Source organism: Sus scrofa, chromosome 8, assembly GCF_054392235.1.
Source record: "Sus scrofa isolate SSC_HxYL_T2T_F1_AM1 chromosome 8, Sscrofa_HxYL_maternal_Yorkshire_Landrace_v2.0, whole genome shotgun sequence".
Lineage (NCBI taxonomy): Eukaryota > Metazoa > Chordata > Mammalia > Artiodactyla > Suidae > Sus > Sus scrofa.
The window spans coordinates 143,954,153-143,966,429 of NC_139390.1; the positions used below are offsets into that span (position 1 = coordinate 143,954,153).

Here is a 12,277-nt window from a genome sequence, read left to right on the forward strand (position 1 = left end):
TTTAGTAAAAAGATATTTAAAGAAAAAAATGACCTGTGCAAGAAATATTCTGTAGCTGTAGAAATGGTGCCAGAATTCAAGTTTGTGGTGAGTGGAATATTTTCATTTTGTTATTGAAAATGTGAGATGGCTTAATTCCTGTCTCCTTTGGAAGGATAAAAATGTCAATGGAAGAAAATTGCTCACTTTTCTACAAAGGTCAACTTTGTGGAAAATTTACCTGCCAGGTTTATGGTGTTTTATTCTCAGGTACAAGAAATAAAAGCATCTAAGATGATAACGGTTAAATTTGGAAAGAACTTTCCCCAGTGCCCTTTGTCATTGTCATACAACTGTGTACAGCGGAGTTGCTGTAACTCAGCCAAAAGCACCAAGGTGATTTTTACACACCCCGTGCTCGAGTTAGTTTCTTTAGGAGGAAGTGATGATATAGTTTGTGAAATTGAAAGACACAGTGTTATTACACCTTTCTGAAAGCCTCTATTTACCGCTAGTTATGTTACAGACTCTCTGAAATGAAACGTAAATAATAGAACGGAATGTCCGTCTGAAGGGATTTGTCATCTCTCTTCTACACCAGCGAGGTTCCTGTACTGGAATGCAAAAGTCACTGAAATTTGGGGGTCAACACAATCACAAGTAAACAAGGTTATTGAATGTGGGGTAGGTCTAGTTCCTTCAAAATCACCAAAACGACATAAGCAAGGGCCCCCTTAAAAGTGCCAGGTATTAGTAAGGAATTATATTTATGCATGTTTTTGCCACATGAGTTCTTTCAGTTTATTAATCTAGTTAAGTTTACACTTCAGTGAGCTTTAATTAAATATAATTGTGCATGGCCAGGGTAAACTATAATTTAAAGTTTTTTTTAATATTAGCTTGGCTTTAAATTTTGAAATGAATGATTCCTGACTTGCATAATATATATTTGGTAGCTGTGCTACTTTAACCTTCATCTGCTCATGCAGTCCAATGAGGAGTACAAGGTACTATTTTTTAGTTGAACGTAAACTACCAACAGCCTTTGCCTAAGGCAGTGTCCGCATTAATTTAGTTCGTTGTTAATCACCATTAATATCCCCTTTTCTTGCCCAGTTAGGAACACATGTCTGCTGTGCTCTTGTTCGGCAATTTCATTTTTTTGGATGTACTGAGAACTTGACATACAGTGCACGATATATTAGAATGAACTAGAGGATTGTTTTTAGCTAAATTCTGTGCCTACAAGGTGATATGCCAATTGGACAAGAGTTGGACATACCTTTGTTGGCAAATGTTGTTTCATTTAATCCAGGAGATTTTTCATGTATAAATTAATTAAAACTTTTGAAGCATTCTACTTTGTTTTTTAAAAATTATGGGTTAAATGCAAACAATGTGTAATCAGATTATTACTTTCCTAATAAAACACCATGTAGAGTCTGTGTGTGATGTTTTCGTTTTTTGATGGATTTTATATATATTATGTATAATATGTATTTGTATAGTTTGTTTCCATTAAAACAAAGCAGTCTGCTTACGTGGTAATAAGTTCAGTTTTGTTGGGTTTCGACTCTGCATTTGTGCACCAAACAAACCATATTTTGTTTCTCTAAAAAAGTGCAGCAATATTCTTTAAAAGAAGCATGCTTAAATACAAGCCACAAACTTTCTGTGAACGCTTCTGCTCTTCCTATGAGACATACGTTTAAACATTAGCTTTCCTGTTTTTATTGCCGCATTTCTGAAGATAAACATATATTTCATAGAACTCCATAAAAATGATTAGCCAAGAAAATACATTGTGAATTCCCTTAAGCTAAATTTTCTATAACTTACGCCCAATATTCAATGTTTGGATTGACAATTAAGTGCCATTTTCAGCTCATCAAATCCCAAATTAAGCTGCCCACGTCGCACGGCCAACTTTTTAAAATGATGCATCAGGAAATCTCCTTCCTAAAAAGGCAGGTCTAGTCCCTGGGATGGCTGCCTTCAGGGCAGGAAACGCTCAGAGCGTTTGCCTGCGTAATAGGCATGTTCTGGACAGTGGCCGCGACATGGGCGACGTTGCCCGCTTGGTCTCCTCCGGTTTTCTGTGTTTTGCACGAAGTGGGTCGCTCCCTGTGGATCTTCGCAGTCGGTTTGGCCGAGGGTCATGGAAGAGGTATTTGAAGCACTGTGGTTTCAGAGCGGATGCCTGACGGACAGAAGAATATGTATGTATTCGTCCAGCTGTTACAGAAGGGGGGGGAGGGGGCACAAGAAGAGACCAGAAGCCCGCACAGGATTCCATGCCAGGGTTGCCGCGCCCTCGGTCTCCTTGGACCGCTGTCCTTTTCCTTGTCTCCAGCTTTTACTTCCACCAGAAACCCTTGTATTTTCTCCTTACTTCTAACCCGTTATAGCCCAGCCACTAAAGAAATAGGATTCCATATAATATCATGAATTTACACACACACACACACACACACCCCCAAGTGGAGCCTTTGGTGCTGTTCCAGAGAATTTAAACATTTTAAGATGTAGGACTAAACTTATATAATCTGAGGTATGGTTAAAAAAAAACATAATAAAAATTAAAAGTGCAATGAATAAGAAAAATGAAAAAGAAATCCACGTTACAAATGGGCTATAAACACATTTATAATTCATAAGCTGCATTTAAATGGTTTTATGTCTTATTAATTAAAAATAGTAAAAGTAAGAAAATATGCTCAATGCAGAGGTACTTAAAAAACAAAAACGAAGGTTAATAAAATATTTTTATCTGCATCAAAATATCCTTTGGAAACCAAAAATAAAAATGTATCATGGATGGGTTTTTGTTTTTGTTTTTGTTTCCCGAGTGATCTGTAAACGTCAGAAAAATACACAGCCCCCACCATTCAACTTTCTGGAAACCGAGTCCCGGTCGGTGTGCACCGAGCCTAAAGCAAAAGGCTTCATTCACGTCGGAAGCAGCGCACTCCCTACGTAGGTCCAAACGATTCCAGTCCGGTTCCCATCGAAAACGTGTTTGTTCCAGTCAAGCTGAAACAAACGACCTGACTTCAGCCCAGTGTCGCGGAGCCGAAGCTGCGCCCCAGACTAAGGCTCCCAGCACGGACGACCCTCCGGGGGCTCCTGCGGGGAAGGCGTGGCTCTCCCGAGGCCCAGGTGACTCTTAGCCGAAGCGGAACTTGAGTCTGTACTTGACCGTGTTGGGGCTTCTCCGCGGGGCGGCGAGGGGACCCTTTGGCTTGACGGCGGCGCTGGGTGGCTTTTTCTTTTCAGGAACAGTGACTGTGAAGGAAAGTTCGGGCTGCTCCGACTGCCTGAATCTGGGCAGAAAGTGGGTAGAGACGTGCTGGGGTTTCACCCGGGGGCTGCAGCCCCGCTTGGCCTTCCCCCGCTTGTTCAGGGCCACGTACCACTCGCGCCCGGTTTTTTCAGTCCTGTGTATTGCCGAGGCATAGGTATTATAGCTGTTTTCTTGAAATCGTTCCCTGAACTTGCAGTCGTCTGTAAATCTGGCCTAGGGAATAAAAGAGGAGGTTTAAGGAGTGGTAATATTTTCAGCATGTGATAACATGGGTCTCCTACTAGAAAGAAGACACCAAGAATTCCATTGATTCCCCTGTCCTCTTAACTCCATTCCCTTTTGCAAAGACACATTTGCTTCTTTTAAAGTGACTTCATGAAAAATAAGTACAGTTACTTTAAAATGACCATTTTCGTTTCTGTATCCTTACTTTATTCATCTTTGTAATGCTGATTTGTCTACTGTGTACAACCATGAAATACTATCGCTGTGTATACAAATGGTAAGAGGAGCTCCTAACAGAGTTAAATTCTGTTACTCTTTTTAAATGACTTTGAAATTTTTAGCTAAAAACTTAACTTTCAACAGAGGATTTTCCCCCTCTTAAACCATCAGGAAAATAAATAGCACCGTATTACTAAGAAACAGTTGCCTATGAAACATGGATTCATTCAGAGAAATGGGGTCATGTTATCCTTTGAAACGAGAATACATTTTTCAGTGGTATCAGTGCGGTTCGTGGTGCTGAGGGAAGGGTAGCATATGGCCCTATTAATATTGCATACGTTGGAGTCCTTCAGGAAAAAGATGTATCTTCACACAGGGGTACAGGGGGGTGTATTTGATGCCAGGAAGGAAAAAAGTACCTTTTGGTGTCACTAGCAGCACTTCAGTCCTATCTCTGTCTCTGTCTCACCCTCTCAGGCAGGCGCACACACACACACACACACACACACACACACCCATCTGCCCTTGAAAGGCTGACAGAGCAGTGGGAAAAGCGAGAAGTAGTCACAGTGCAGCTTGATCGGTGGCAGTGGGACAGCGGTATGCAGAGGGTACAGTGACGGCATTGGGAAGAGGGCGTCTGAGAAGATGGAGGTGGCAGGAAGAGGGCAGGAAGGCCTTCCCGGGAAAGGAGACTTGTGAGCTGAGTCTTCAAGTACAGCGAGGTATTCGCAAGGCAGGGGAGGTGCGACCGGATTTCCGGGAGCAGGAACAGTGTGTTCGCGGGTCAGAGCGACCCGACCGTCCGTAGCTCAGTGTGGCCTCCACGCGGGTGCTTGGACAGAGGAAGACGAGAAGAGGAAGACAAAGGGGCCTGGGGGTGCCTTTAGCCTGGATGAGCAGTGAGGTCCGGCTGGTGGCACCGGGAACTGCATCCAGTCACTTGGGAGGAAAAGAACGCACAGATGGACGTGTGCCTGGGTCACCTTGCTGTACAGTAGAAAATTGGCAGAACACTGTAAACCAGCTATAATGGAAACAATAAAAATCATTAAAAAAAAAAACAAAAAACTGAATCACTTCAAAGAAGTGGGCCAGTGCAACCTCTGCAAAGGCTGCGTTTGCTGAATTGAGGAAACCGAACGAACCCAGAAGAGGGAAGCGTGTGAGCTGTTACCAGACAACGTGCAATCAAACACCACTTCTGCCGCTCGAGTTTTTAGCTTCGGGCTCCTTACCTGCCATCCTCACATCCGTAAATCTATTGTGAAAATCCAAGTATTTTCCAGAGAAAGGATCCCGGGCTTTCGTCAGATACAAACGCATCCGTGACCCCAAAGAAGTGCAGCTCCAGACCTCAACTAGACCACGTGTTTCACAGTTTCCGGGAGCACCGCTTGTAGAAGTGTTCTGGGCTTGGGGATACCAAATATCCTGACCCCATAACCAAGAAGCCACTTACACAGATAGGATTCTTTCATATCGAACCAAGTGATTCTATACTGGAATTAAAAGTCCTCTAATTCCCTAGATTTTTTTTTTCATTTTCCCTTGACTTTTTTTCCCCCTTGATTTTCTAATCATGCCAGATTTTCTTCTGCAATACAGACCCCCCAGCACTGTAACCTGGAAGTCTGAGCCCTGCAAGGTAATCTACATAGACTTACTGCGAATGGCCAAGGAGAATGTATGACGTGTGTAAAGTACTGCCAATATCAGAAGACATCTGATTTCAGAATTTTCCCAACAGCACATTTATCTGACGTACGACGATTTACCCACGTCATTTACATTCAAGCGTAGTTCGATCTGTATTCGAGGGCTATGGAGCTATATATGAGAACACCCACCTGCCTCCTGGCGAGTCCCCGACTGCGTCTCTAGGAGGCTACAGGCTGGAGCTTTAAAGAACCACTGCCTGTGGCTTTCTTCCATCCTGTCATAAGCTACCAGCCCGTGTCTGGGACAGTGGTGCTCTGCTGACACCACTTGAGAAGAGCACATGTTGAAGGTTCCTATTTTTTTTTTTAATTAAAAAGACTTTCCTGGAGTTCCCCTTGTGTCTCGGGGGTTAAGAACTGCATCTTCATGAGGATTCAGGGCAATCCCTGGCCTCACTCGGCAGGTTAAGGATCCCGTGCTGCCCTAAGTGGCAGCAGCGAAGGCCAAAGACGTGGCTCAGAGCTGATGCTGCTGCGGCTGTGGCGTCGGCTGGCAGCTGCTGCTCCAATTCACCCCCTCGTCTGGGAACTTCCGTGTGCCATAGTTGTGCCTTTAAAAAGAAAACAAAAAGATACAAAGACTCTTACAAGTCAAACATAGATGTGTCTGCTTAGTTCTTTCTTATATGGACTCGAATGTTCCCCCCCCCCCCCCCCCCCCGTTCAATTAGATAATCCCAAAGTTTCATTTTAAAACAAGAGCTTCAGCCATCTGGAATACTTCCTGCTACATAAAAGGACAAGCATTTCAGAAAGTGTGGGAGATTTCATTAAGAAGCGTAGCAGGTATATTTACCCAGCCTCAGTTTTTTTTTTCTTAAAATGTATTTTAAAAACATTTTTAATGTATAATACGTGATACTTTGACCTGACTTTTGCCTCTGTTTCATACACACACACCAATCAGTTCCTGAAATAGAGACAGCAGTGATGGCTTTAGTCAATTTTGACAGATTTTTTTTTAAAGTGTACTGCATCATTTAACCTTTTCTCCCCTGACACTGTCAGCGAAAATAAAAAAGGAGCATGTCTTTTTTTTTATTGATGTGGCGCGCGCGCACACACACACACACTGTATTCTCCTATAACAATTCCACCCTACAGTCTTTCAAAGGAGTGAAAACCCACCGAGACCACTCCTTAAAATTATTTCATGAAGAAACTTTCCCTATTTTTCCTCAAGATTCATGTTCTGAAGTTCTTTCTTAGAAAAGCCTTTAAGGAGATGGCTGTTCAGGCTCTAGATTTTTCGAGGGCCCCCTGTCACGTGGGGTGGGGACGTTCTGAATTCTAAGGACCCCCACGTTTCTCAAGACTCCCAGCCGTTCCAAATCCCACACTAAAACAGGAGCAAAGGCAGTCAGACTGTTTTGGCTTTCTTAATTGACTTCTAATTTCATGTTTTGTCTGAAAAGCTACCGTGTGAAAGGAACATTTCCGTGATCTTTTTTCATCAGGAGATCTAGTTTCTTCAGAGGCACTGGCTGTTCCTGTTAGTCTTCCTGGCCCTTTCCAGACACGATGGTGACCCCAGAGTTCCTGCTGTGGCCCAGCGGTAGGGACTAGCATCCAGGAAGATGTGGGCTTGAGCCCTGGACCTGCTCAGTGGGCTAAGGATCCGCTGTTGCCAGTGAACTGTGGTGTAGGTCACAGATGTGGCTTGGATCCTGCATTGCTGTGGCTCTGGCGCAGGCCAGCAGCTGTAGCTGCCATTCCACACCCAGCCTGGGAACCTCCATGTGCTGTGGGTGCGGCCCTAAAAAGCAAAAAAAAAAAAAGATAATGACCCCAAGCAGTGCATCTCTGTCCCTGTTTCACCTGAAGCCTCTTTATAAGCAGACCCCAAACAACAGAGGCATTTAAATGTCAATACGCATTCACCATCACAATTTTATTTTATTTTTATTTATTTACTTACTTCTTTGGCCATGCCTGCGGCATGAGGAAGTTCCCAGGCCAGGGATCAAACCGACACCACAGCAGTGACCCAAGCCACAGCGGTGACGGTGTTGGATCCTTAACCACTGAGCCACCAGGGAAATCCCCCATCACACAATTTTCGATAATAAAATTTCCAGGCTACTTTTAATTTTTGAAATCTTTGAATTATAAAAAGGTCATTGGTAAAATGCATACGAACATACTTTTTAAATAATAGACCTGGACTATTTCTGTAGAAAAATTGAAGCTGACTTAAAGACTACAGTTCGCGTGTGAAGTAGAGAGGAGAATCTAATTTCAAATAGCTTTTGAAATCAGGACCCCATCACTGCCACCCTCCCACTCTCAGCCACCACGACAAAACCAGTCATTCAGATGTTCGTCGAGAATCCCGGTCTGTTTCAAACTCATTCATTTGTTCATGAATTTATTAAGCTGATGGGTGCTGATTGTGTCACATGCTGGACACTGTGCTAGTTGCTCCTTTCACAGTGAAGAATAATATAGACATGGGCCCGGCCACGTTCTTTGTTAAATTACCTCCGTTTTTCTCTTTAAATTCTCTTTGATTCTTACAAGTGTAAAAACAGTTTACATTCAAGCCATAATTGCAAAATTAAAATACTTAAATCACTTAATTTCTATGCAACTTAAAATAGTCTTAATTAACAAAAGTTAAACTACTTTCGCTTGCGTATCCGAACTTTTCAGAGGCAGGGCAACGCAGTGCTGTTAAATACAGCAGGAATTTTTGGTTTCGATGGACATCTTGCCTGATTCTACTCGTCGTCTCACACAGGACGAGCACACAGTGGATAGTTAAAAGAAAGATCCAACTCAAAGAAAGTAGAATTTGATTGACTGGGACAGTCCAGAAATACAAATATAAAATATATATGTTTTATGGCTGCATCCATTGCACCTGGAAGTTCCCAGGCCAGGGACTAAATCCGAGCCACAGCTGCAGCCCACACTGAAGCTGTGGCAATGCCCGATCTTTAATGCACTGCACTGGGCCGGGGACTGAACCTGAGGCCCCTCAGCCACTCAAGCTGCTGCAGTCAGATTCTTAACCTACTGCCCCACAGCAGGAGCTCCTCTGAAACAGGATTCACACAAACGTTCCAAAGCCTCTTAACCTAGTTTTTTCATTAGTAAACATGCTCTATGGTGATTGAGAACTTGTAGCAAGTGAGTTGAGGTGAAGCTAACCTGTCCCAGTCCTCACTGTGTGCGACAGATGTCTAAGTCAGGATGCAGAGTGTGCGAGGTATGAAAGAGGGCTGGCTCTGTTCTGACAGCAGTCCAGACCGCAGAGTCTGCAGGGTGGTCAAGCCATTGTAATTCTTTCACTTGTTTTCTTTGATTTGCCTCTTTCTCTTGAAAACCTTTATAAAGTCAAGAGATAATCAAATACGAATAATTCTAATGCTATCATAGGCTATATATTATAATTAAGGGAGTAAAATATTGTTACAGACTGAACTAATGACAGTTATAGACCAAACTGTGCCCAAAGCAGACCTTTCTTGCTGCTGGACACCTACTTCCAGCCCCTAACCCGTACTCAGGCTTTTGAATCGCATCCACACTCCCACCAACGGGACCGCCGGGGCCGGGTGCCCCCAGCCCAGGCTGCTTTGCGTGGCGCTGCAGGGTGTTCCCAGCACAGAAGCACCCACCTCTGGTGGCGAGAGAAGGCTGAAGGCCAGACCCTGCCCCACGTGTTCCCACGCAAAGCCGCCTGGAGCAGGGCAGCAGGTCCCGGGGGGCTGCCTCTTACTCTTCATTCTTTGCAAGCATCTTATGATCAGCTGGGACCTAACCATGCGCTCTCCAGAGCGTGGCCATGCTTCCTGCTTGGCCCCAGATATCTGGCCGTTCTGTGTCTCATTTCTTCATGCTGAGCAACCAAAGAGATACATAAGCGGGATTGGATAATAAATCGACCTGACAAAACACACTGAGGAATGCCGAGCACAGGACTTCTCCTCCTCCAAACTTCATGACTGGACTTAAAGTTACTCAGGAGGAGGTCACACGCAGATTCCCAGGCACTCTCTCCAGAGATTGTTTTAGTGAGGCTGAGCTGAGACCCCGAATTCGTCATTAACCAGCATCCTGTGTGATTCTGATGCAGGCGAAGGAAGAGCCGCACTTGGAGAAACATATGGTCTAAGGAGCCCCTTTCTGATGCTCTTAATAGCTCAAAAAGCTGCCTTTCAGAGTTCCCACTGTGGCAAAGTGGGTTAAGAACCTGACTCGCATCCATGAGGATGCAAGTTCTATCCCTGGCCTCACTCAGTGGGTAAGCATACGGCGTTGCTGCAAGCTGCAGTGTACATTATGGATGCAGCTCTGATCCAGCGTTGCTGTGGCTGTGGTGTAGGCTGGCAGCCACAGCTCTGATGTGACCCCTAGCCCAGGAACTTCCATATGCTGCAGATACGGCCTAAAAAGAAAGAAAACATAAAAAGCTAGGTTGTTAGGGGTTATAATGTGCCAGGTGTTATTTGCACCGTAATTCTATGACTATTGTCTGATTTTCTAGGCAGAAAAGCAAAGAAGATGATTCGTCTAAAGCCCTGCATTTATAAGCGCCAGGGCAGGCCTGGGACTTAAATCTCATCTCTGACTCCTATGGATCCAAGCCCTTTCGGTGACACTCTGCAAACCCAAGGGCATCTCCGGGGCTTTTATGTAGTCCATCCTGCCCTGAAATTGCCCCATGTTAAAGTACTGATAAAAAACCAGTGTCCCGCCCCAGCCCATCTGAGGCATAGGACACCGCCTCTCACCATAAGCAGATTCATCATGCCCAGACTTCCCCAATAAAAACAGGCCCCCCAGCCAGATGCACAGAGTGAAATTAAGGGAAAACGGACATTTAAGCAGAGGTAGAGCCTTGAACCCATTTTTAAGCCTGAATTACTAGATATTCCATTTTGCTATGCAAACTGAGAGCTGTTAGAGGGCAAAGGGCATTTCTAGGCAAGGCCCTTACAAAGCTCAGGGTCTTGACTGAAAGAGTGGAGTGCCTAATAAAACATTTTTTTAATGAGGATGAGAAGTATTACTCAAGCCTCCTTTCCCCTCTCAATTAACATGCCCAGCTCAGGGGCTGCTGACTCCTCCTCACTCTGCCCCCAGCGCAGGAAGTCCAATCCAGACTCTCATTCCAGCCTAGCCAGCTGGCACCCTCTGCAACCAGGAAAGGAAGACGCTCTAGTCCTTGCTTAGGGCTGATCAAGCATACATTCCACGCCTGTTTCGTAAACTCTGCAATTAGCTTTCCTTCCAAACATGATCCCCTAAAACCCTGAGAAACAAAAATAATTCCACCACATGCTTCTCTCTGTATCTTTAAAATAAGCCAAAATGTTTTTCCCCAATGGGCAATGAACTAGCATGCACACTTTATGAAAAGACTGAAGAATTCACGCTAACCCCCTTTGCCAAAATTTCTATTTTTTAAGGGAAAAAAAAATAAGATGCACAATAGGGATCTTAAAGAATTATGAGATTATGGCCATATGACATCCTTGCCTCGAAGATCTTAAACCTGGGAATCTGGTTTTCCAGTGAAGTTCCTTGGAAAAAGGAAAACCCAGGAAGTAAGGGACCGCTGCATGCAAGACGAGTTTGGACCTAAAGCAACAACGGCAATAATAAATGGGATTTGGAGCCGGTCTAAATATCTGAGGGGTCACAGCTGCCTGACCCCCAAATCAGAAAGTATTCTAAGCGAGGAGGTGAAGGATCATCAAACAGCTGCCTGAAAATACTCAGGAAAATCTCTTCTAACTTTCAAAGCTGCATACTTTCTAGGCAGTATTCTAGGTGTTTTACACATATTATCTCATTTAAAATGCTCAGCTCTGGCCGTGTATTGTTACTTTCACGTTCTTCCTTTTATAGCTGATCAAACCAAGGAAAAGAAAGATCAAGTACCAACACCCAGTTTATCTCATAGGTAGAATGACACGGTTGAACCGAGCGCTCCCCACCACACTCAAAACCTTTCACTCTCCTATCTGGACCCACCTCAGATAAATCCCATGGGACTTTGGATCAAGATAACACGGCTGAGGGGAGAGCGGGCGCCAGGACGGACAGGCAGGGGAGAGACCGAGGCCGGAGAGAAGGGCGCTCCGGCTGCCGAGCAGCTCCGCCTGGGATGAGCTGAGCAAGAGGATGGAGGCCGCGGCAGAGGCTCCGCCACCCTCCCGGCTCCGGCTCCGGCTCCGGGAGGCGATTACCCACTCCCACCCTCGGGGACGCCGCACTCCGTCCTTGTCGAGAGGGCCGGGTAAACCTGCACCCCCGGGATCAGGCCGCAGGGCTACTGGGGGCACCGCAGCCCGGTCTTGAGGACAGCGGCCTGCGGCTTCATACTGATCCGAGGCTGCAGGTTGAAGGCCTGCAGGCAGCAGAGCACACGGAGATGCTCCAAGTTTAAATGCAACGTCTCTTGCAGTTCCCTCGTGGTCTAGCGGGTAAGGATCCCACCCTGTCACCGAAGTGGCTTGGGTCCCTGCTGTGGCACGGCTTCCATCCCTGGCCCGGGAGCTTCCCCAGGCCTCAGGCGCCGCCAAAAAAAAAAAAAAAAAAGAAAGAAAGAAAAAAAAAAAATCCCTAAATGAACAACAACAAAAAACCTCCTCTTAGCAAATTAAACTCAGCATACCAAGGAAATCAATGGACATGCCGCCTAAGCCGAACTGCTCTGGGCCGATACTGTTATTTACCATCTTTGGGTCCACTGACAAGGAAGCCTTTTCCAAACGAAGATTTTCTGTGAACAAAACAGATCTCTTCGCTTCTGAAAGTGCATCCTAGAGGGCTTCCCGATGCAACTCATCATCGCAGTGAGTCACCAATGTTT

At 45.0% G+C, this 12,277-nt stretch overlaps 2 protein-coding genes across 9 annotated transcripts in view; one reads left to right on the forward strand and one right to left on the reverse strand.

The window, feature by feature from the left end:
* LOC106508356 (uncharacterized) overlaps positions 1-12,277 on the forward strand; it is a 232,700-nt gene that overhangs the window by 37,986 nt on the left and 182,437 nt on the right. The gene's annotated exons all lie outside the window — the stretch shown is intronic.
* FGF5 (fibroblast growth factor 5) overlaps positions 1-12,277 on the reverse strand; it is a 29,218-nt gene that overhangs the window by 4,068 nt on the left and 12,873 nt on the right. For 3 of the 6 annotated variants that reach the window (XM_084973737.1, XM_003129367.5, XM_013998656.3), the window contains one exon: positions 756-3,496. In XM_084973737.1, coding sequence (XP_084829863.1) covers positions 3,146-3,496 — 351 coding nt within the window. In that variant the 3' untranslated portion in view covers positions 756-3,145. Of the gene's footprint in view, positions 1-755; positions 3,497-3,698; positions 6,003-8,604; positions 8,781-12,277 lie in introns of those variants that run through there. The other 3 variants (XM_084973735.1, XM_084973738.1, XM_084973736.1) reach the window with 3 other exon arrangements.